This window comes from Sarcophilus harrisii, chromosome 1, assembly GCF_902635505.1.
Source record: "Sarcophilus harrisii chromosome 1, mSarHar1.11, whole genome shotgun sequence".
NCBI classification, from domain to species: Eukaryota; Metazoa; Chordata; class Mammalia; order Dasyuromorphia; family Dasyuridae; genus Sarcophilus; species Sarcophilus harrisii.
The window spans coordinates 507,263,672-507,290,143 of record NC_045426.1 but is presented as its reverse complement, the minus strand read 5'-3'; the positions used below and the strand labels follow the sequence as shown (position 1 = coordinate 507,290,143).

The window sequence follows — 26,472 nt, the reverse complement described above, 5'->3', positions numbered from 1 at the left end:
TCTGTTTGACTCTAGATTTCAAATATGTTTTTTTTTTTTTTGTAATTAACATATTGTTGGATTTTGCTTTGTAATCCATTCTGACAAGCTCTTCCATTTTAGAAGTGAATCTATTCTATTCACATTCACATTTACCAGGGTTAATTATTTCTTTCTTTCTATTATATTCCCCTTTTTATATGTATATAAATATATATATTTTTCTTTTTCTATATAACCTTATTGCTGTTTATATTATTACTTCTTTTTCCTTTTTAATCTTTCTTTATTATCCTCTCACGAATCTTGAGGTTTATTTTTGTAATAACTAATCCTCCCTGAATCTATTATACTTGTGATATTCCTTTCCCCCCCTTCTTCCTGTTCCTTTCTTTATCCCAATTAAATGGATTATGTTTCTATATCAGACTCTAATGTATGTCTGTGTTCTGCCTCCTTTTGACAAGTTTAGATGAAAATGAATTTCAAATGGTACTCAGTACCTCTATTTCTTCCATCTTTGTATATAGTGGTATTACTTATGTAATCCAATTACTTAATTCAAATTCCCCATCTTTTATACCATTTTCTGTTTCCCCCTTGTCTTTTTTTTTTTTTTTTGACATTTTCAAAACATAACAAAACTATTTATGGATCTTCTGATTTAATCAACTCTCTGATCCCTTATGACAATGGGATTCTAAAAGACTCCTTTTTACCCTCCTTCCCCATTAGTTGTTAATGAATATTAACAATTCATCCTGATAATCCCTTTAGATTCTATACTTGTAGTTACTTTTTAAAATTTTTTGACTACCAAATTTATATTCAAGCTCTTTTTCACCTTTTTTTTTTATTAAGAATGTTTAAAATATTTTTTTAACTGACATTCCATTGGTTTCCCTTATACAATTATACTCAATTTAATAATAACAATAGCTAGCATTTATATATCACCTACTATTTGTCAGACACTATGCTAATTACTTTACAAATACTATCTCATTTGATTCTTACCACAATGCTGGGAAGTAGACACTGCTATTATCCATATTTTACAGTTGAGGAAACTGAAGAAAATTTAAAATCAAATGAGCTAACTCTATATCAAATGTTCTACTCATTATGCTACTTCATTGATAAGTATATAAAATTTTTAATTCTAGGTTTATAGCTTTTGTTTTGGGGAATATCTGATTATCTGTTCTTATATAGTGATAACTGATGAATCGTAACCCATCTGTTTCAACTGAAAGCAGAGCACTATAAAGCATCGTAACACAACTGAAAAAAAATGCTTTGAATTCAAAGACCTGGTTTGAATTCTGGCCCTGGTAACTTTGGGCAAGTCACTTCACCTCTGTAGATTTATTTCACCCATCTGTAAAATAGAGTATTTAAGGTTTCTTCCAATTCTTAAATCTGTGAGCTTATGTATCTAGAAATACTCTAAAGGCTACTGGGGTCAGAATACAACTTATAGAATTCAAGATGGTTACTGACCTCAAAATGATGCAGTCAAATATCCCCCATTCCTGTTTCCTCAATGATCCTCTCAACTGTATTAGTAAAATTGCTAATACAGTAAAATTATAAGTTCTGAAAAAACTGTCTATAAAAATAGAGTTTTTATATGTCCCAAGTCTCATCTTCTAAAGCAGAGAAAATTTATGAGCCTCTCTCAATGGAGAAGTCTTCAAACACCATCCTCCCTTGTTATTAAGTCATTTTGGTCATGTCTGCCTGAGATTTTCTTGGTAAAGATTCTGGAGTGTTTTGTCATTTCATTTTTAGACTTTTTTTTTTTTTTTGAGAGGCAATTGGGGTTAAATGATTTGCCCAGCGACACCCAGCTTGTAAGTGTTAAATGTCTGGGGCTAAATTTGAATTCAAGTCCTCTATCCATTGTGCCATCTAGCTGCCCCTATAGCTCATTTTACAGATAAGGAAATTAAGGAAAACAGGGTAAAGTGACTTGCCCAGGGTCACACAGTAAGTCTCACTAGTTAGTGTCTGAAGTCAGATGTGAACTCAGAAGACGCTATCTAGGTGCCTTCATCCTGCCTTCAATCCAATACAAATACTGCTAAGAGCTAAGTAATTACATGATATTTCTAAATTTGAACTTCTTTTTCACAATGTTGCACACCTTGAGAATCAATGTTGGTCCTTGGGTTAATGGTTTAGATTTAATGCTAACATTTTGATTTAGATTATAGGCATCAAATGATTGAGGGTTGGATGGGATCCTAGGAATCACCTAGTCCAAACCCCTCAAGTTACAAATTAGAAAAACGAAACTTTTGAGGCATTGTTATGCAGGCATAGTTGAGGAATGAAGGGATATCAAGCTTGAACAGAGGATTTGCAGAGAAATCCAGACTCTAGTAGGATTTTACATTAGATTAGGAAGTATTCAGACAGTCCAATTTTACTGGCTCCATAGATATAAAAAGAAAAAAAAAACCTTCTTTTCCCCGTCCTTTCCCTTAACTTTTAAATAAATATATACCATGCATAATCAGTATTATTTCCTTATAATTTTCATAAATATCAAAATCTTCTTTAACAGCCTGCTCCTCCTCAAATAATTTTGTAATAAAGCATTAAAATACCCAAGCTTAAATTTTTCTTCCATTGGCGAATCAGGATGACATATTCTTGAATATTCTGTCCATAACAATCAATGGAATATATAATGTTAAGATTATTTGAAACTTCAGTAGAAAGATTCATTAGTTTACTTCTCTTCATTTTCCAGGGAGAAGAACAAGATTATTCTTAAAATACATTGTCTCTATTTTGTCCAGTGAAGTTTTAGATGATTCAGCAACAAAGTTACCTCAGGAACTTACAACAAATAATGTTTGAATCAAAACTGTTATGTCAGGTCAGTTGTCTCATTGTGCTCAAATTTTACACCGAACTAACCATTAAGCTGACTGACAAAAGTAGAAATCTGATCTTTCGTACACATACATTCATTTTTACTTTCAAGTTACCAAAAAAAAAAAAAAAAAATTATGGTACTTTACTTTGATAAACTATTTAAGAAAATTATGTGGCAAATAGAAGATTCAAATTGATTAAAAACTACAATTTCCTCAAAATGCAAATGATTAAGAGCTTGTTAAAAATGATCAGAAAGATTTATCTTGTGCAGCATGATATTTGTGGAAACCTGTATAGAGGAATTGCATATGTTTAACATATATTGGATTACTTGCCGACTGGGGAAAGTAAGGAGAGGGGAGGGAGAAAAAGAGAACATAAGGTTTTGTAGGGGTGAATATTGAAAGTTATCCATGTATATATTTTGAAAATAAAAAGCTATAATTTAAAAAATGATCAGAAATACATGATTGTTCAAATGTGCAAATAAATACTACATTTTTTTTTAAGTGAAAATGCTTCTGTCACTTAAACTGTAAAAAAGGAGATTTAGGTTTTTTAATTTCTCATAACAAGTCAGCTCTAAGTAAATTCTCATGGAAAATAATAAAAAAGTCAACATCTTTTTAAAAATTGACTGAACATGAGATAACACTTATCACTTAAAATTCAGATACATGAAGACCATTAAGCCATATTCATATGAGCCATACTACCAAGCAACAAGCATTATAATAACTAATATTTGTTGCTATTCAGTTGCTTCAGTCATGTCCAACTCTATGTGATTTCATTTGGGGTTTTCCTGGGAAAGACTAGAATAGTATACCACTTTCTCCCCTAGGTCATTTTACAGATGAAGAATCCAATGCAAAAGGATTAAATGACTTGTCAAGGGTCACACTTGTGTCTGGGACAGTAAGTGTCAGAGATAAAATTTGAACTCTTTCTGACTCTGGGCCCAGTACTGACTATTGTGCCACCGGGTTGCTCAATAACTGACATAAATTTAAGCTATTAGCTCACAGGACTGAATCTTAAAACTTGGGATCTGTATTTAAAAGCTACCTGTTTGAAACTTTCATCAAGTCATAAAATATGAAAGCAGAGAACCTACTGTAAAAAAAAAATCTTTCAATTTAGAAGTCATTTAACAAGTAGGCTCAAACATCTGAAACATAACCAAAAATTAACTGATAGCTCTTTTTTTTCTTAAAGCTTCCTCTGAGAAAATGGTACAAAGTCAATTGACTTAAAGTTCACATGCTTAATTAAGTGGAGAGTTCATGGGACCCTCTATCTTTACAATTTTTATTTTGCACACAATCCTGGTAAGCTTGCTTATGTGATCTGCTCTATTCATTCAACAAACTGAAAGAAAACTAAAACAATTATTACCATGGAGATAGTGTTATATGGTGGATAAAGAGCTTTTATATTCAAGAAAATTTAGATCGAAGCTCCACCTCTGACACAAAGTGGATATTTATTTGACTCTGATCTCAGAGGCTTTGGCCATGTCTCTAAACTATAAAGAAGGGCCCACGAATTCAATTACCATCTCTTTGGGGATGATTCTCAAATCTACTGCTCCTATTCTAATCTCTCTGCTGACCTCCAGTTATGTACCTATAGTTACCTTTCAGACATTTCGAATTCTCTCCACATTCCAATCCATTCTCTAACCAAAGTGATTTTCCTTAAGCACAAGTCTAACCATGTAACCTCTTTATGTAATCATATTTTATTCTTTTTTTAATTAAAGCTTTTTATTTTCAAAACATGCATAGAAAATTCTTCAACATTAACTGTTGCAAAAACCTTGTGTTCCAATTTGTGTTCCAATTCCCCCCACTTCCATCCCATCTGGGGCAAGTAATCACATATATGTTAAACATGGTAAAATATATATGTTAAATCCAATATATGCATACATATCTATACAATTATCTTGCTGCATAAGAAAAAATCAAACAGGAAAAATGTGAAAGAAAATAAAATGCAAGCAAACAACAACAAAAAGAGCGAAAATATTATGTTGTGAACCACACTCAGTTCCCACAGTCTTCTCTTTGGGAATCACTGCCTATTCTAATATTGTTCCCAAGAAATCCCCAAATGGAGTCATACAGAGTTGGACATGCCTGAAGCAACTGAACAACGACGAGTATTAGTTATTATAATGCTTGTTGCTTGGTGATATGACTCATATGAATATGGCCAAATTGGGCAATAACTACTCGATTGAACTCTTCAATCCAGTGATACAGGTCTCTTTCTGTTCCATGAATCAGACACCCCATCTCTTGGCTCCAGTCACTTTTTTTTCCCTGGAATGTTCTCCTTTTCTCACTTCTGTCTACATTTTAAATAAAATCTCATCTCCTGGAAACTGCTCCCAACTTTTCTTAATTCTAGCTCTTTCCCTCTGTTATTTATTATTTATTTATCCTGTATATAGCTTGTTTGTATATTTTTGTTTGTTATTTCTCCCATTATATTGTAAGCTCATGGAAGACAGGGACTCTTTTGCCTCTTTTTCTATAGCCAGTGCTCAGCTTAATAAATGTCAACTGGTTGACTAATTCAAAGGGATATACAGCCATTATGACAGGAAAGGATGTCATTTTTTTCCATTAACAATTAAAAATGTAAAATTTTGGAATTTAAATATAGCAACTTTGATCCATCTATTATGGGGAGCAATTTGGAGCTATACCCAAATGACTGTAAAACTGTGAATACCCTTTGATCCAGCAGTACCACCACTAGGTCGATATCCTAAAGAGATCATAAAAAAAGGGAAAAAAGTCTCCTGCAAAAATGTTTGTAACACTCTTTTTGTGGTAGCAAAGCATTGAAAATTAAGTGGATGCCCATCAAATGGGAAATGACTGAATTGTGGTATATGAAAGACTGTATGATAATCAACTGTAATAGACTTAGCTCTTTACAGCAATACAGTGATCCTAAGGCAAGTCTAATAAACTTCGGATGGAAAATGCCATCTGCATTCAGAGAGAGAAACTATGGAGGATTGATTGTGGAATGAAGAATACTATTTTTACCCTTTTTTTTTTTCTTGTAGCTTTTCCCTTTTTCTATAATTTTTCTTTCAACATGACTAATATGGAAATGTGTTTAAAATTATTGTACATGTATAACCTACATCAGTTTGCTTGCTATGTTGGGGGGAGTTAACGGAGGGAAGGAGAAAAAAATTTGGAACTCAAAATCTTACAAAAATAAATGTTAAAAACTATCTTTACATGCAATTAGAAAAGATAAAATCTGTGTAATGCCCTAAAGAACCTAGATAAATGTAAGACTGATATATTTGAAGCTAACTGCTTAACAGGGATGAATGTAAATTCCTCTACTTGGCCTCAAAAAATACAGAGTGTATGTATGTATGTGTATATATATACACATACATATACATATATATAGCATAATATATATATAGTATAAATAATATAGTCTAGAAACATAAGTCAATGGAGAAAAGACCTGAGAGTTTAAAAGGTTTTAAACCCAATAACTCATCTACTTAATGAATCAGACAAAAAAAAAGCTAATGATATTATAAGTTATAATAATATAATGTTCAATACATGGGGAAGACAGGTGGTAGTTCTGTGGTAATTTGCTCTTTTCAGAATTTGGAATAATGCTTTAGAAGTCGCATTTTAGGAATGATACAATCAATATCATTCTTTCCTGAATTATCTCTTACTGTGCACTTGCACATTTTCAGTAACCCAACCAAACTGGACCAGTTCTTATCCCCTTAACATATCCCATGCTTTTCAGACTCTGTGGCTTTTTTCATGCTATTCCCTATGTCTAGAATCACTTCTCTCTCACCTCTGTACCTAATGAAAACTGACATCCTCTGATTCAAATAACTATTTCTTCCAAGAAGAAATCTTCCTTGGTTAACAATTTCTCCCCATCATATTTGTTACTCTCACTCATCCTATGAATTATTATTTTTTATTATTAATAAAAATTTATTAATTTATTATTAATATGCTCCCCATCAGCATATTATTTTTTATGCTACACAGATCTTGATACAAAGGGGAGAGACATGTGGATACTGTTCTTTCTGCTGTAGGAAAGATTCCGCTATAGTTTCAATTTCCTCCTTTATATACCCCACAGTGGTGGTGGTTTCTTTTTTTTTTTAGACTGATAAAAAGAGGTTTATTGCAGAGTCAGCCTTTGCTATGCATGAATAGAAAGACTGAATTCCTTAATGGCAAAGTCCTGAAAGAGAAGTAAAGTTTCTAGTAGCGAAATCCCGAAAGAGGGATATAAAGTCTTAGGTGAGAGAGTTAAAAAAGGGTAACGCTAAAAGAGAATATCATTCCAGCTATGCTAGGGAGAGAGAGATTGTTTGGCACAGCATGGCATGGTATGTTAGGTCCTCTGCCACAGTGGTGGTGTTTTAAGGATAAAATGACATATGTAAAGCATTTTGCAAATGTTAAAGTATCATTTAAGTATCAGTATTGTAATTGATATTATAATTATCAGCAGTATCATTACTCTCTGACATAGAATCAGCTAAGAAAGGAATAGTTAATGATGTCCAATCTTCCTCCCTGTAACTTCCAGTTATTAGTTCTAGATATGTCTTCTGGAGTCAGTGGACTAACACTTCTTCCCCCCTCCTACATGATTTACGTTCATTATGATGAATCCATGAATCATCCGAGATGATACTCCTAGCATTAGTGAAGATTACAACTTATCCATGCCCTCCAATCCTCTGTGAATCTTGTTCATGTTTTATATAAATCATCTATAAAGAATGTATTTGACATATTAGAGACCTTCCTTTGGCTCTTCCAGTATTCTACCAATCCCAGGAAAACACTTAAACAATGTTGTTTTTTTTAAAGCCTTATCTCTTCCATGCCCAAAATTCCACTTCTTCAACTAAAACTGGTCGTGGTTTAAGCCTCCTACATCACCTTGGCTTACTTTCCTTTCCATATACAAATCATATTGCACAAGTTGCCAGAGATTATATAATCTTGGAAAACAATCTTTATCCTTAAGGAGTTAATGGTCTAACAATAAAATATGACACAACAAGATTATATATTGCTCTCTTTTGTACTCCTTCAAGGTGGATTATTGAAAGCAAACTCAATTGGCATGATCCAGATTTTATTTTTTGGAACAGATTTGTGCTTTCCATTTGTTTGGGGAACTCAAAATGGAAAAACTGTATTTATATTGTTTTTCCAGTCATTTCAGTTGTCTCCAGTTGTTTGTGACCCCTTTTGGAATTTTCTTGAAAAAGATATTGAAATGATTTGTCATTTCTTTCTCCAATTTATTTTACAGATGATGAACTAGGCAAATTAGGTTAAATGACTTGCTTAGGGTCATGGCGGCTAGGAAGTATTCAAAGTTGAATTATAACTCAGATCCTCTTGATTCCAGAGTTAGCATTCTATCCACGTCATCCCCTAGATGCCCTGTTAATAGATATCTTCTATGCAACTCAGTCAGAGAATAGACTCAGTTACTTAGCAAGAAATAGGATATTGATATTCCTGATTTCAGGGCCACCTTTCAGTCCATCATGCTAACCTGCCTTTCATGATCCATATCTACAGTATTAAGCCACTTTTGTTGATTGTCATTATTTGTTCCCATTTTCAAGGATACTGTATATAAGTAAACCATATGAGAAGTCTGGAGTCCCTATTGGGGCAAATTATATAATGATAAAATAGAAGTAGATCTAAGCACAGTGCTTATGAAGCTTCTTTGTGACATTCGCCCAGTTTTTTTATGCTAAATAATTCAAAGCTCCTTCAATTATACAGCATTACTTTACACACTCAATCCATTTAGTCATTTCCCTCACTGCATACTAGCAATTTACTTTCATCCAGATGCTTTAGGAGGGAAATACCCTTGAGGAATTATAATCAACTATCCCTTTCCTAACTGATCTAGGAGAGATTAGATGACCACTTGTAGGAAATGCTGTGGAGCAGTTTCATGCTATGGTAGGGACAGGACTTGACCTATGAAGAACCTTCGAATTTTAAGATTTTATCATTCTAAGAGGAAAATTTTCAGATTTGCAAATTTAGGATTATTAGTGACCTCTAACATGTGTTCATTTGCTTTTTGATTCCTAACATAACTTTCTAGCTGCTATTGCAACTTCTATAGAGCAATAAAGCCAGGGCACATATTCTTTAGTAAAAGGGAAATTTTTCCATGTGTAGCTAGCTACCTATTTATTTTTTACTGCTGAGATGGCTAAGGCTAATGGAATCTTTGCGTCTGGAAGTTCTGAACTGCAGTAGAGCTAAAACTGATGGGGTATCCATATTACTTCTAACATCAATAAGATAAGACTCTATGAGCTGATGGCTAACTAAACTGAAGCTGGTGAACTATTTTAGAGTCAGATCAGAAAAAACAGAATATGTCAGAATTTTCATGCCAATTGGTATTTCATCAGGTCCAAGTGAGAGATTACTGAACTTCCATATTGGTAGAGAAAAAGAGACCCAATCTCAAAAACTTAAAAAAAATTAAAAAAAAGAAATTTACAGCAAAAAAATCTGATAGAAGCTCTCTCAGAATTAAATAATAAGAATTTAAAGAAAAGCCTTGGCATAAAAATAATCTCACAAATGAGAATAGACATGCGCATTTCTAAAACATATGCCCTCCAAATGAAGAAGCAATCCATAACTGTGTAATCTGCTATGATTACATTAAGATTAATTAGGTTTAAAAATTAATAAAAAAGCTATGTTCACATGGATTTCCCCAAAATTTCTGAAACTCTTCTGTAGTTCTACTTTAACAGAGTAAAACTAGGTTTACTTTGATAGGAGAATCAGGGACAATGAAAGATTTACATTTTCCAATATTTTTTTCTGTGTCATCTCTAGTTTCTTACATTTATAACTAAAACTTATGCCTTAAATACTTCATATTTTTATGGAGTACTTAAGTTTCATGCTATTTGTGTAAAGTTGGGGAAGATACTTTATTTTTCCCTCAGGGTTTATTCTGTTTTAGCTAAAGTCATCAGAAACAACCTTAACTTTGTACTTTTATGAGCCCTCTTTCAAAGTGTGTTGACTTTGTGGGTTGTTGGTTTGGTTACTAGACTGAAGATTTGTGGTTGGCAAAGTGTAGTACTTCTAAAAATACATAATTGAGAAATCAACCAATACAATTGTGAACGGGTGAAAGAGCTCCAACAGGCAAGCAAATCTCTTCTTCCTATGCTAAAGAATACTTGCTCTGGCAAATTTTACTATATACATGGCCTAATCCTCATTTAACTGGAAAATAATATTAACCTCTCCATCAAAAAAACCACACGACTGTTGTTTTACTATATTTCTGTCTTGAAATTACTTTAGAAAAATTCTGTTGCAATATTTTGGGTGTGTTCAATATCTTGGGTAACTTTTCCCTTTTAAAGTTATTTGACACTATTATTGTAATAGTAAAAGAAAATCTCAAAATTTTAATCATTTCTATAATGTTTCATTTAAATATCCTTGCCCTTACATTTAAAAGAAATGAATGCACATAGAACATATAATGATAGAAAAGTTTTGTCATCATATTTCGAGGGAAATAAAACTGAGGAAGCTGGATTCTTAGGATAAAATCTACTTTCAAGAGAGGAGTTAATGCCAGTGAAAGGAGTTTCCATTTATTTTTAGCTTCTTTTCAAGTGGCATGAAACTCCAATGAAATTTCATGACACAAAAGATAACTCAAATAATCACCATCTAAAATGTGACCTTCACCTTTTTCTCTCCTTTTTTTTTTTTAACCACACAGAGTTCATTCCAGTTTTGACTAAAGACCAAATAAATACCTGCTAAATCCCAACAGGAAAGTCTAGTTATTTCCTTTATTAGGGTTCTGTTTACATTTCCATTGTCAAGGTTAATCATTTGTTTAAATAAGATGTTGAGTCTTAAAAATATTAGTAACCATGATTTTTTTTTTAAGTTTTAATTTACCTACTAGTACATTTGAAGTTCACTCATGTATTCACAGGAAGGATCAGGGCCATGCATCTTCAAGGCAGATTTTGTTTAAGTTAATAAAAGACCTTTCCTAATAGTCATATAAACATCCCTATTCATTAATGTTTAGTCTTCTTGGTAAAAGGCAACATGTGCATTTGAAAGGTGCCTATATACTTAGAAATTAGTTCAATTTCCTACTTGCTAAATATATTACAATTAGAGTCTAAACTTTTTAACTAGATTACTCAATTTAAACATTGTTTATTAGACACTATTTAATATATGTTCAAGAACTTAACACTATTGTGGGTCAGAATTTTGGCAAACATTAATGACAAGTGTCCATTATTTTTTGGATCCTTATTCATTATTGATTAAAGACAATATTAATTGGCAAATATAAACATTATACAGTTTTCAGACATTGGTTAACATGCCCACTCACTGAATAAAAACAAAATATCACTTGTGTCTGGAATTCCACATTCCTTGACTAAAAACAAATTCTAATATATGCTTACTCAGTTGATACCACCTTCTAGAAGTAGGATTTTTTGCTTTTAAAAGGATAAATATAATTTTGATCATTCATATAAAATCACTTGAATTTTTTATACTGTCATGAATGCATATGAAAAAGGCCAAAGGTATGTAAAGAAAATTGTCAGTGATATGTGGTAATTCTAATAACATCATATAATCATTAAGAATTTTACACCTTTCAAAAGATTTTTACTTCTCTTCTAGTCTATTCAGCAATACAGACAAGCTTCCTGAGACAATTCTATCCTCCCTCTGAAGACATGATGCCTTTGTCTGATTTGAAGTGACCTTTTGCACTTTACATGTAAGAGGAAAGAAACGGCAGTAAACAACCTATGCCCTGGGATCACAGGACTTTGCCATCCAGAAATGGGAGTCATGAACAGAATTTGTCACTGGAAGTTTAATGTAATGGATAACCTACAAACTGGAAAATTATCATCTCATCTCAATATATGTTATTTTTAATACTCTAGTATGAATATAATAATAATGCCGCTACCAAAAAAAAAATCTTATTTATATAGTGCTTTCAGGTTTACAAAATGCTTTTCTTACATTTGTTGAGGTTTAGAGGGTTAAGGCTTGTCATGTGGTGACAGTGCCAGAACCAGAATATTCTTACAAGTATAAGATGAAAATCGAACATTTTAGCAACATTATATGCTCTACAGAGTATTTTGTTCTATTAGAAAAATTTTTAAAGCTTTTCACTAATTTTTATTTTGATTTTTTCTCAAGTGGATTAGGTATAAGTTCAGTACTGAAGATAAATAATACTCTATCAATAAGTGCCAAAATTCTCCACCAAGATTCTTTTAACACTACAATAATGGAAGATATATTTATTAAGTAGTACAATACGGAGTATAAAATAAATACTTAGTGGTATTTTGTTGAAAACTACAAAAACTAGAATGAACATTTTAATTTTCTTTTTTGAGAATAGTCATCTAAAGTACAAAGATAAAACTATCCTCTAAATTTGCCTGCATATGTATACTGTGGAATTATTTTCTAAAACACAGAACAGATCAGAGGCTTGGAAAAAAATATGGAAAAGCAAAATGATGAAGAGAAAAACATACCTATCATCATATTGTTATACTATTATACTTATTCTATTCTTATTCTTATTTACTAAAAGATCCCATCTAGCAGATCACTAAAAGCATTAGCAGAGAAAAATTACAATTCCACATTTCATTCACAGGTATTATAAAGTGCTGTCTGTATTTATACATAGTGTTTATGAATTCTTTTATTATTGTGTTTAGAATTGTTTCCAACTCCCTTCAATATTTCCAATGCTCTAACTTCATTGATAATTACTTTAAGAATTATGGCTGGCAGTAAATAATATACTGTCTCTATTTCCTTAAAGTATAATGACTATTGGTTTAGTTGTCCTACCAATAGAGTGGTGGTTATATTTGGTATCCCACAACTATTTCCTTCACAAGAGTAGCATATTTTAAGTCAAAGTAAGCTCAAGCACAAACTCCTGGGAAAGTTTTTCTCCATGCTATTTTTTAAAGCTACATTCTTTTAGCTGCTAATTTGTGTGACCACTAAACTTATAAAAGCACTAATTTTAATTCAAAAAATTCTGATATAATTCAATATAATGTTCTTGTCATTACAAAAAGTAAAAATGATGGCTTTTTAAAATGAAGTAAAACCGACAAGTTTCGCATCAACTCGGAAAAAATGGAATTTTAATGCTTTATTATTGTAAGTTTTAAGGGATGAAATGCTGAATGAATAACAAGGTAAAGGCCATTATTCCTAAGTCATCTTTTATGATTGAATAGATATTTCAATATATTTGTGTTAGGTTATGACAAAGAAACTAAGCCATCCTATTTTAATGTTAATTTAATGCAATACAAGCCTTGCCTCATTAAAAACAACAAAAACCAAAAGGTAGCACATGGTATTCTGGGAAGCTACTTGTATTTTGGGCAAGGCTTTTAACCTTTTGCCCTCAGTTTCCTCACCTGAGAAGTCAATGAAACAAATAGTTTCTAAAGTCCCTTCCAGCGCTAAATATTCAGGGGGCACCAAGCTAGAGGGCCCCACTAAGAATTTTAAAAAAATTATTTGCTTGTATCCCCCCATACCTCCTTTTCCTCTCCTTTCGAGTTAACTAATTTAGAGTACTTGGAACTCAGTCATTTTGTACTTTGTAATAACAAACATATACTGTGCCATCCCTGTACAGATGAATATATTTACTATTGAAGATGGGAATACCAAGCAATCTTACTCCAGTGTCTAGAGACAGGTTATCCATCTGCCAGTTCTTTGATTCTTCTCCAAAAATGACTACTTTTCTACAGTAACAATGAACAACATCTCCTTTATCAAAATGTCAAAAAAAAAGACAGAGAATGAAAAAATAAAGTATCTCTCTGTTTATATAATTCAAAATAAATGACAGCAAAAGAAATGCTTTCCTTATTTCAAAAACTATTTCTGCAACATATGGATACAAATCAATGATGTGTGATTACTGACAGAAAGGAGGGACCTTCAATATAAGTATAAGGATGTGTGTGTGTGTGTGTGTGTGTGTGTACATATGCACATTTTTATTTAAATCCCTAACTTAAGGAACCAAAAAATGAAAATTAAATGCAAAATATGGAATAAAATGTTTGCTATTCTCAGTTATGGTCCCTTAACTTGAACTATGGTAAAATACACACTTTTCAAATAGTTAATTTGGCATTGATACAGTAATGAAATATTATTATAAATTTGTTGTTGTTGTTGTCATTTCTTAAGGCACTAAGTACCAAAAAATAAAACTCTCTTCTTGGCAATTTGGTTTCACCTGAAATTGCAATGCACTGTTCATTTCCAATTACTTAAAGACTATTCACAGAACATGTTAGGTAAAAATCCTATGTAAAATAAATGTCATGTTTATTACAACATTTGAACATGTAATACTATTCATTTAAAATTTCATTTTAACTTTAAAAAGGTTTTAAATCATGTTGAATGCTATATACTTTATGAATTGTCATTTTAAATATATCTATGATTTTTAGAAGCATTCAAATTTAAATGGACCATATATTCTCATATATAAGAATTATGCTATTATTTTTATATTATGTCAGAAAGTAAAAATAGGATATCTTAAAATTAAAATTGAAGTATTAAAATCTTTGAAAATATTCTATCTAACACATGGCTACTTTTTAAATTAAACTATATAAATATGAAAAATAAAATTTTATATTTCTATTTAAACATAAATGGAAAAATATGTAAAATTTTTCAAATGTATTATTGTTATATTTATCACATTGTCCAATTTCAAATATCAAAAAAAAAAAATCTTTCAGAACAAGGGTTTTTAAAAGTTTATGTGTATTTATATTCTGCTATGCTTTCATTTACTATAACAAAATTACTAAACATTCACTTATATAAAAATTTATGAAGTTTGGAAAAAAGAAAAAAAAACATTTTATTTGAAGAAATTTTAGGTAGCCTAAGAAAGAAAATTAAAATTCAATATATTATCTGCATTATCTCTGGATCATTTCATATACTTAAAGAAATCTACACTTATGGTTAAAGCTGTATAGCTCCAGTTCTATTTACTTTTAATAACTACCTTGATCTTTCTTTGATATGCACTATATACCAAAAAGGGTTAATTAATTGTTCTGTTACCGTTAAAAACCAAAGTTATTATAGTAATAAATACTGAAAGTCATGTCAACTTGAGGTTTTTGTTTTTGTTGTTGTTATTGTTGCTTTTTGGTTCTGTTTTGGTGAGGGAATTGGTGAGGGAATTGGTAGCTTTGAATCTATGATTCATTAGAGTAGGGAGTTTCCAGGGAGGAAAGCTACTTTGGTCATGTAGACATGAAACTTGGCCATGACTTTCAGTTCTAAAGATTCAAATGGGGTCCCAAGAAAACAAAGTGACTTGTCTGCTTCCTATATTTATTATCTCTCAGAAGTAGAACTTGAACCTAGGCTGCTTGGATCAAAAGTCTGCCCTTTTATTAAGCATGATTTTTTTTCAACATATTGAGATTAAAAAAATATATCTATGCCAAGTTTCTAAGATCAAAAAACTATATTTTGGGTAATACAAAATGTTTTTGAATACTATAAGTATAATGTGCCCTCAGTCTTTTTATTTTTCTTCACAAAGGTTTAAAACAGAATTCATGGCTGTCAAATTTTTCAAATTTCAACCAACATCTGATGAAATATCTTAGAAAAACATTGTTGAACTAGGAGTCAGAAGACCTGAGTTCTACATTTGGCTCTGACATTAATTAGTTGTATGTCCTTGGAAATGAACACCTAGTTTCTCTGTACCTCAGTTTCCTTATTTACAAAAATGAAACAACTGAATTAGACAATCTTTAACCATCCAATTAACTCTGAATTTCTATCATCCTATGAAAACATCAGCATGTAAATATCTTTAATAACCACAAAAATAACAAGCAACTAACTGTACTCACATTAAAAAAAGTTATACCTGCTTTAAAAAATTCACCTTCCTTTGACTTATTTGAAAATAAAGTCTTTGTAAAATAACAATATATTCAGTATTTATAAAGGTTCCACATTACTGAATAGTAATATCCAACACTAAGTTAGTCTGAAAAATCAATTGATTCTTAAAGATTTAATTTACAACAAAATTTAAATGAAAATAAAAGACAGCAGTAAACTGTAGAATAAGCTATTCACTATTATTCCCACAGAATTTCTAATATAGAGATGACTTTCATTTTTTAATAAATTAACTTTGCTCTGTAAGTATTTTGCAAAAAAAAAAAAAAAAGTAAGATTTTATAGCATAGAATTTTAAATTAAGACTACTGGTAAGGAAAAAAAAAATAAAACAAGAACCACTGGATTCAGATTCATAAAACTTGGATTTTAGTTGTATCACCCTGGGTATGTCACTTAATATAAAATTTCTTTTCTCAACTACAAATGAGGTAATTACTACTAGGCCTAACTCAGAGAGTTGCTATAACACTACATTTGATCCTTATGTGTGAAAACGCTTGGAAAAGCCATAAAGCTTTACACAAATGTAAGGTATTAAACTATTGTTTAAACTAAATATAAGGTACAAGACTACTAATGTAGTTTCTTTGGTTTTACAAAAATCATTTAATTTTGCCATAGAACAGAAAACAAACAAACCAGCAAACCTTCATAGAATTTTATTACAATGGTGTAATAGCTTTTGGTCTCAAATTATTATTTCATAAATTATATATTACTTCAACCATGATAAATCACTGAACAACCAATAATTCCAGACAGGATTCAAGATGAGATTTAGGTACATGAAAATTTGAATAACTTTCCTGCTACTAACAACAGACTTGTATTTTTAAAAAATTATCTTCAGCAAGTCGATCAAATCTCTGACTTTTATATTGCTCTCAAAGAAGCTTATCAGACAAATTCTGGAGCTAATTCAACTCAATATTACCAACATCAATTTTTGAAGGGTCCAATAATAATTCACTTTAATACTTCACTACACCGATTAAATGATGAAATAAACATTTTAAATTTACATAGAATGTACTTTAACATTATTTGCTTGGATTACATAATCTAGATCACATTACTAATTAAACAAAGGTATGCATTCTCACCTGATTTGAGTATATAATGATAGGACAATGGGCGGACCTACCCTATTTCCAAAGAGAACTAAAAATTTTCAAGTCAGCTGCACTGACTCCTAATTTTCCTTTCTTTTATTTTTCTTACTACTTGAAAACATTACATTTAAGTAACCTTAATATTTCTATGAAAATAGTTTTATCTACTAAAAAACTACAATTTATTAAGCAGCTTATTTTTTTTTAAATAAACTTGTAGTTTCAGAATTATTCTAAATTAGGTACTCTAGATTCATTAGCATACAAAGACTTTAGAATTCTTTGCCATTCTCAATTTTGATCTGCATGTCTATGAATACAGGGCTATCTTCATCTGTTTCTGAACTCATAAAAACAAGACATGGTAGAGTACCCAGAAAAAGCCATATGTCACTTCATTTTCTTGTTCAAAATACATAATTATCTTTACACTTGTTAAGTAAGAATCACCCATAAAGTATTCTTTATTGATCTTATACCAACTTATGTGACAATTTCATCTGTTCAAATAGAAACAAAACTACTAAGTTCATCTGTTACACTTCATATCTCAAAATCAAGATTATTTAAATTCTTTTTTTTCCAAAGGACTCTGTCATTTTAGATAACTTACCCAACAAGTGAGCAATTAGAAAATGTATGTGGGTGTATTCTGCAGTCACAGCTTTCTGTACAACCTAGTTCTATGTTAAATTCCAGCTCCATAAAATGTTTGAATTATTTTATCTTTAACATTCAAAGTAGAAGATTTATCAGAAGCCAAACCACATTAGGAAATATGAGTCATGAAATAAAAATCAAGGCAACTTCTATCACTCACTGCATTACACTAGTTAAAAACATCAGAATATGCTACCCAGTAAACAGCTGATCTTATCAATATAAAAACTTCCAAAATTATTCAATGAATGTCAATAAGGTATCACAGGAAAAATTTTAAACTCAACTTTAGACAAAGCAAGTTGGATACAGATTTCCTTTAAAAAAAATACATTCTATCAGACTCTCATATATCAACACCATTCAAGAAGTTTATGTTAATCACACAAAAAGAAACTTTTAAATTTATTTATGTAAGCAGTAACAGTTATCAACAATGACAGATACTAAAGTTCCGCTAAATAATACAGGCCATGAACCAAACTAGAATAGCACTCTACTACAAACCATCAAAAACCAATTGTAATTCTAGCCAGAATACACTTTAGCTTTCTCCACCTGAAATGATGGATATGAGTATTAAAAATAAACTAGATTGTCATTTTCCTGCTGTGGATTCTATGTAGTTACAGAAAACAGCTCACCTATTCTTCTTTTTTCCCAACCTTTTATTACCAAAATGAATACCTGACAAAACATTTCAATTTCTTAAAATTTTAAGGTTAAGCATTTAGTCATTATTAATTAATTGTATGCTCTCCTTATACAGAAACAAAGCTGTTTCATAAAATCATCCTTTTACAATTAGACTTTCTGAAAACAGAAATAAGCTTGACATTAATTTAAGAAAACCCCCAAACTCCTGTTGAAATGTTTACATACATTCAAAGAACACTGAAAGTTTCCTAAATGAAAAAAATCTAACTTTATTGAAATAGGTACAAACTCTCTGCAGTAAGCTCTCTCAATAGAGTATTTCAACAACCTTATGTGAGTCCTCTCACAAAAAAAAGTTTTTTCATATTAGTTAAAAATACAACCTCCTGAAGTATTTAATCCGAGACTTACCTGTGAATAGTCAAAGTCAGAAAGAGGGGCTATGCTCTTGATATAGTCTGATCGAAATTGGTTGTCTGGGTTGGCCAATGGAACTGGGGGTATTAAAGTGCTCATTGCTGAAACTATTGTCTAAAATTGGAGAAAAAGAAAAAGAAAAAAACCACCAAATATTAATCTGGATAAATGTAAAATAGAGTCAGAATATATTCATCCAATATAACAATAAGATAGGATTTTATTTTAAATTATCTTAAGAAGCAATATATATTCTCCAATAAGCAGATGTTAAACAAAATAAAATTAAAATGTATTCTTACCACAATAGCATCTTTAACATTTTTCCGGATGTCCAGTATTTTCTGTTTCTTTTCTCTGTATTAAAACAGAATTATTAACAATTTAATTCACCACTCCTATCAACTCATTAACTGAGTAGGATTTCAAAATCTTCAGCTATTTCTTTGGCATTTAAACCTTCAACATGTATTCATTGCCTTGTCTCTGCAGCAGGTATCAAGTGCAGCAACAGCTTCTTGCTTTTAATTATGTCAGATAAATGCACCAAAGACAATTAACTGAAGAGCTTTTCTTTGAGAATGGATAACACCCCTCTTCCTTAATACCCTATGTATGCTGATTATTTTTTGATGTGTATGTGTATCTATATATGTTTTTATATATAGATACATTCACACATATATATGTGGTACCCTGAATATATATCTAAATTTAACTTAGAATAATTATAGCTGCAAACATTGAGTACACAGACTTCTACATATATATGCATAAACACCTGTCTAAAACATGTTATTCTTTCTCTCTGTGGCAACCTGTATGTATATATAGCATATTTACTATCATAAATCTATACACACCCAGCATGTGTTTGTAATTGTGTAAATAAATTGAAATTCAGAAGGTGGCTGAAAGATAATGATCTAGTTATCAAGATATACAATGACTAGTAGAAATTTGGAAAAGGTCCTCAAGACTGACATTCTTTATACCCTAAGGCTACATCATAATCAATTACATTCTACTGAATGTTTCCTTTTGAAAGAAAGATTTATTCTGGCCAGTCATATGTGCTTTTACACTTCTTTGCATCTTTATATCATAAAAATATAAACAGTGAATATTTAGTAATTTGCTATGTTAAAAAGTAGTCGCCATGTTGTTGCTACATAGGGGCCTGTGAAAGCACTGCAGTAGCAACAATATAAGATACAGTAAGGAGATGTAAGGAGAAAAAATACAACCACAAATTTTCTTACTTAAAAAAAAAAATTCCTGGACCATACTACAAACTTATATATTTGGGAATACCAGTTCTGAGGAGGATACAAGAATGTCACAATAGGTATGCAGTTTTGAAGTCAAATAACAAAACTATCACCACTTCTTACTCTGGATTAAATCCATTGACGTGCAGGATCCTCATTTGTTTGACAATAGTGCTTTTTCCTGACTCACCAGCTCCTGCCAAGAAAAAAAAAATTAAATTGCAATATGCGTCTTTATACCATTGACATTTCTCCAAACAAAACAGAATTCGTATTCTAAACCAACACATGTACGTACTCACACATATACCTATACCTACATACATACATTAATTACAGTAGCATTACAGATCATTCCAGAGGTGTTCCACTAGCTTTCAAGCTCACAGATACCTTAATTACCAAACAAAATAAGTCCATGTTTGCATTAAACAAATCCCCCACCTTAATTACCCTCCCCCATTCTCATCCAATTTTCCTGTTAGCTTATTGCTTCCCTGCATTTACAGCCGTGGGAAGCTCAAGCAGTTGCATCCCCCTCCTGCCTTACCCAGTAAAAGCAAACGGTGAGTCGCTTTATAAGCAAGTCTCTCTTTCTGCAACTGCTTCTCTATTTTTTTGTTGGCCTCTCGTCGCTCTTTTTCGTCAAGGCGCTGATCTTCCGTCTTGCTGTTGCCCAAACACCCCATGTCTGCCCGCTGGGTTGGATGTCAGTCAGATACAGTTATGTATTTATATAAAAAGCAATAATGATTTATAGGTATTTATAGATTCCTTGCAACGGCTCCTCTTCCCTGCTGCTAAGATGGTCTCTCGGTGCTTTCCGATCCAAAGCAGGTTTTTCCCTCACCCACCCCCCACCCAACCCCCCCAAATGAAAAAAGAGATGCAAGGAAGATCCACGAAGAGGGATGTTTTTAAGGAAGAAAAAAAATCTGCAGTAGGACTATAAATAGCATACAATGAAGATGGGGGGGGGGGGGCGGCCCTTCTGGAAAAAAGCCTAATGCTGCGCTCTCTCCCTCTCTCTTCCCTCTCCACCGCACACACACACACCCAGACACACTCCCTATATTTCCCTGTAAAGTCTATTTCTGCTTTCCTCTAACTCAGCACTGCCTCTTTCTGTGAGACCAGGAAATGGCCCAAAGACAGACCCCCAAAGTGCAGAGATTTCCTCCTCTCTTTCTCGCGTTCTGAAAGTCCGTTCTTTTCTGTCTGCCTCTCCCCCGCTGCGTTCCCTTTCCCTAATGCTCCGCTGCACCTCCAGAGAGGCAGTATCCACGGCTAGTACACAGGCGCACACACACGTACCCGGTAGCACCCTCTCAGTGTGAGTGAATGAGAGCACAATTAAAACGCAGCCTCCCTACCAGCAGCGCTAGCTGTCTCTGCCCAAGCTCAGCACTGCCTCTTGCTGCCGGAGAGGTGAACAGCGAACATTGCATTCTCTTGCTCTCTCTCTCCCCTCCCCCTGTCCCTAGCCTCTCCCTCCCCTAGGATTTCACGCTAATTCCAAGAATATTTTTTTAAACTTGGGCGGGGGGACGGGGACGGGAACGGAGGAAGATTGTCTGTCAAGGCCCCGATGAATGTCCTCAGTCTCCACAGACAGTGATGGAGAAGCGGTTGGGGTGGAGAATCTTCCCGGCTCGGCAATCCTGGCCCCGCCTCTTTCCCACTAGGTGGGCGCCGCCTGCACCGGGGGCACCTCGGGGCTGCCGCCCCCTCGGCTCCGCTCCTTTGCAAACTTCACGTGGCCCTGAAGCAGCAGGAAGCAGAGAACCAAAGGCGGAGCTGGTTGCCTTCCACAAGCAATGTGCAGTGCGGGTGTGAGGTAGACCGATCCATACCCACAAATCAGGGGCCAAAGACACACACACACGCGCGCACACACAGAGTTAAAGGGCTCCTCCTGCAGCTGATGCACAGAGGCATCTTGATATGCGGTGTCATTCTCTCCAGGAGTCTGGATACTTTTGAGGGGAAACGAGCAAAACAAAACAAAACCAACCGCAAACCAGCCTCTAAAACTGATATTAAAAAGGTCAAGGGAAGTAATCTGCAATTCTGGGCTGAGTGAAAAGAATTCAGGGTGACCAAATGCAGTGCGGGATCCGCACCTCCACACCCATCCTGCGCCTGTTAGAATGCCCCCGACGGCAGAGATGGATGTATCTTCTCCGCAGAGTAAGATAGAGAGTGGGCTTTAACGTCCTCCTCCACCTTTGCCTTCTGTCTGGAACCACCTAGAAATCAGTGTACCTTTAAAACTGGTGATGACTACTGTAAAGGAATACATATGGTATTAGAGGCACAGGATTTAAAAATTTTCACTAGTCACATGACCCCTTTGTTCTCTTAATTTCAACACTTTTTGCTTACCCGATCCTCCACTTTTCCCTTTCCACCTTCCGCTCTTCACTGATTAAATGCCCCATCTTTTCTGTGCAGTGTATTCCCGTTATGAATTTTAACAGCTTTCCCCCAATGCTTTAAGGAATAGGCCCCCATGGCCAAGGCAGTGTGGAAGGGATGAAATCAGAACACTTGAATTTGATGTTCAACTTTGCTAATAAGGGTGTGAGGCTGGTCAATTAACCCCTTTATGCCTTAGAAGAATCACAGGATGACAGACACAGAACTAGAAAGGAGGAGATCCAGTTTAATCCCCCTCATTTAAAAGATAAGGATAGTAAGACACAAGGGGACATAAGTAACTTCCCAAACTCCCACAGTTAGAAAGCTCTAGAGTCAGAATTAGAACCACATCTAGCCCGAATCGGTACTCTTTTCCTACTGGATTACAATATACCCTTCCACAAGAGGATGCGATTTGTCTCAACCAAAAAGGACAGGCAGATGTGAACATTAGGGCAGGGTTGTTTTTAAAATCACAATGTTGTAACTTCTTTGCATTTCTGGTAATTATTATATAAACAATAAATTTTAATAAAACATGTTTAGGTTATTTATCATATTCAGGTATTGGATCTAAGCAGCATATTATGAGAGGTTTCTTTGTGGAGTGGAATCAGGACACTTGTGTGGGGATCCTGGCTCTACCATTCATCTAGCAGTTATCTATGGCAAGTCACCACTTCTCAGCTACAAATTAAGAATAATGATATTTCCCCTATGTATTATTTTCTTTTATACTTCCAAGAACACTTGGTGAGTATGAGAGATTGCTCTGCTGATAGAGATCAAAACCCCTTTGTGCCTTTTTGCCATTTTCTTTTTCAGTTCATTTTATAAGTGAGGAAAGTGAAGTAAAGTGTTAAATGGCTAGCCCAGACTCACACAGTTGGTAAATGTCTGAGGCTGGAGTTGAACTCAGAAGGATGAGACTTCCTAACTCCAGCCTGGCATTCAATCCACTTTGCCATCTAGTTGCCCAATGACAATAAGGCCTGGAGCAAAAGGAATAGCTCAATTAGTTTTCAAATGTCAAAGACTGAAGTACGACTATACCTTCTTTGCTGAATTCAGAAGCAGCTTGGTACTGTAAAAAGAGTATTGCGTGTGGTGTCAGAGGATCTGGATTGAAATTTCAGTTCTGCTTCATACCACTTACTACTATTTGTAAAATAAAGAAGTTGGATTATATGGTCTTTAGAGTACCTTTTGGATTGCACATATTTATCCTATATCAGATTGTTTTCTGTCTTGAGTAGGGTGGAAGTAAGGGAGGAAGGGATAAAAATTTAGGACACAGTTTTACAAAAATGAATGTTGAAAACTATCTTTACATGGATTTGGAATAATTAAATACTATTAAAAAAAGTACCTTTTGTTTTAAATCCATGATCATATAATAGAAATGGATAACTCAAAAAACAAAACAAAATGAACAACCAATACATACAGCAAACTATAAATCAGGGATTTTCAACCTTTTTTATCTCATGGGCCCCTTTGGCAGTATGCTAAAGCTTACTATGGAACTCTTCTCAGAATGTTTTTTTAAAATGCAAAGAAAACAACTATATTGAAATTATCAAAGGAAAAAAATATATGCATATATACACATATTTATTTACATACACACACACACATACATACAAGTTCACTGACCTGAGATTCAATATCCCTGCTTTAAAATACTTAGTTGACATAGGCAGATATACAATATAACTTATGAGCTGGGTTAAATGATGTAATCTTGTGGGAAAAGACCAAGTTAGAATATGTTCACACATGTTTGTAAGTTTACAACATTAGCCCAGCATGGGTTTGATGAAGGATAGAGCAGTAAGGAGGTTAGATATTATATTCAAAATAAATGTGTAGGAGAGTGTAATAAAAGTGGCTTGCTTTTTCTAAGAAGAAATGACTTCTTTTTTTAAAAAAAATGTGGAACTTTGATCCAATAATAAAGTTTTTTCTATATCTTTATGCATTTACATCTCTAAATCACTAATGTTGTGTGTTTAAATCTCTCGACCTACCCAGACTACAACTACCTAGCTATGTTCATCTATAACTCAGTCATGGAATTGTCAAAGTTTTAGAGAGATTGTGATTTTTCATAGGTCACACAGCTAACTTTTAAGTATTAGAGAACACATTTAAATAACAAAGTCTTTCTGACTCCAAATCTGGTATTATTTCCATTATGCCCTGCTGCCCATGTATATACATATCACACATATGTACACAAATATGCATACATGAACATATGTATATATATGGAGCAAATGGTAATACAACAAAATTGGTACTACTTTGTAACAGAGTTTGAAATAGTAAAAAATTGCTCTTATTATCATTAATAAACATTAATATAGTAAAGTTCGGGATGGAGATAATAGGGATGAGGACCAGAACTGTGATTTTATTAGCTCTAGGTAAGTCTAAGAATGAGGAAATAAGCTCTATCAATAGAAGCTGACGCTTTCAATGCAATTAAGCGTGTTTAAGGAATTGCCAGGAACGCTGTTAAGGACTGCCCAGGATCACATAGTCCATATTTGTGAATTAAGATTCAAACCCAGGGCATCTTGGCTCCAAAATCATATTCCTGCTAACAAAGCCATACTGCCTCTAGAAGGAAATAAGGCTAATAATAAAATTTTATTTTCTCTCTTTTTTATATTTCTACTTCTTGGATTCACAATCCAAGCAATATTTTTCCAATATAGATTATAATGTTTGTACTATTCACTTTCTGTTAGTTATTGTCTATTTTGTTATTTGATTTCTCAGGAACAAATGATCCAATATAGGATACAGATGATATTGTAGTTTGGAGGTATAAGATGGATTATATTCAGAAATAATCTTATAAAACTGCAAATATCTATTTTTGAAAATCATTCATATGATAAAAAGTGTCAAAAGTGTAGAAATCTAGTTCTCTATGCAAGGTAGTCTAGGAATCTATAATACCATAGAAAATTGATTTAAAAATTCTTAATTCATAGAACACATTTCAAATATCTTGCTTTACACTGACAAAATCTTGATGTCAATCAAATAATTTTAATATGTTATGACTCAAGATGTGGAAACTGATCTCTGACATGATCTATGTCCCTGCAACTTTTAAATACTCTTTCTCTCCTCAATTTTCATCTTAGTAAATTTATTTGTGAATATATTGTTTACATCTAATACTTTATACTAATTCAAAATACTATTTCAATTTTATCTTTTTAACTCTGGGGCCTAGCAAAGTATCTGGCACATAGCAGGGGCAAAATAAAAATTTCTTGAATTAAACTGAATATCTAAATCATTAATCAATAAGAATGTTAAATATTCCTTCTAGAAAAAAATGTATTTTTATTGTTTAATATAACACAAAAAGGGTTAATTTAGTCAGTATCCTGTTAACTGAAACACTCTATAAATACAGCCTTTCCAAGTATAGATACCATGTAAGAATAACTGCTGTTCATAATAATGGACCTGAGGCAAGATCCTAAAGTGCCTTCTGAATCATTAATTATTTAATTATATTCAGCACAGTTCTAGTGTTTTATATTTCATTACATTCTAATTCTTTGAAAACTAGTAAGCCCCATGTGGTACATATGGTAACCTTATTAACCCAAATGCCATATTGTCTTATCCAGGTTTAAAAACAATGAATTTACTACACAGATTTCTCACAACTCTATTCATTTACTTTTCTGATTCTCCCTTTTCCTATTTCTCTGCTACTGTCTGTCTCTTCTGCCTCATCACTTGAAGTTTGGGCTATACAAAAAACATGTTAACTGTTTTCCTTCTGTTCCAAATTTCTTTCTATCTCTCTTCCTCCAGATTCAAACCTTTTTGATTCTATTCATCTTCCCTGCTCAAAAAAATTTCAATTACTGCTTCTCTCCTATC

General features: G+C 32.8%; 1 protein-coding gene across 1 annotated transcript in view; it reads right to left on the bottom strand.

Moving 5' to 3' along the window:
• GNAL (G protein subunit alpha L) overlaps positions 1-22,103 on the bottom strand; it is a 247,863-nt gene extending 225,760 nt beyond the window's left edge. The window contains exons 1-4 of the mRNA XM_003760066.4: positions 20,684-22,103; positions 20,257-20,329; positions 19,165-19,219; positions 18,857-18,976 (exon numbers count right to left, since the gene is read on the bottom strand). Coding sequence (XP_003760114.1) covers positions 18,857-18,976; positions 19,165-19,219; positions 20,257-20,329; positions 20,684-20,822 — 387 coding nt within the window. The 5' untranslated portion in view covers positions 20,823-22,103. The remainder of the gene's footprint in view (positions 1-18,856; positions 18,977-19,164; positions 19,220-20,256; positions 20,330-20,683) is intronic.
• Positions 22,104-26,472: the final 4,369 nt, after the last annotated feature.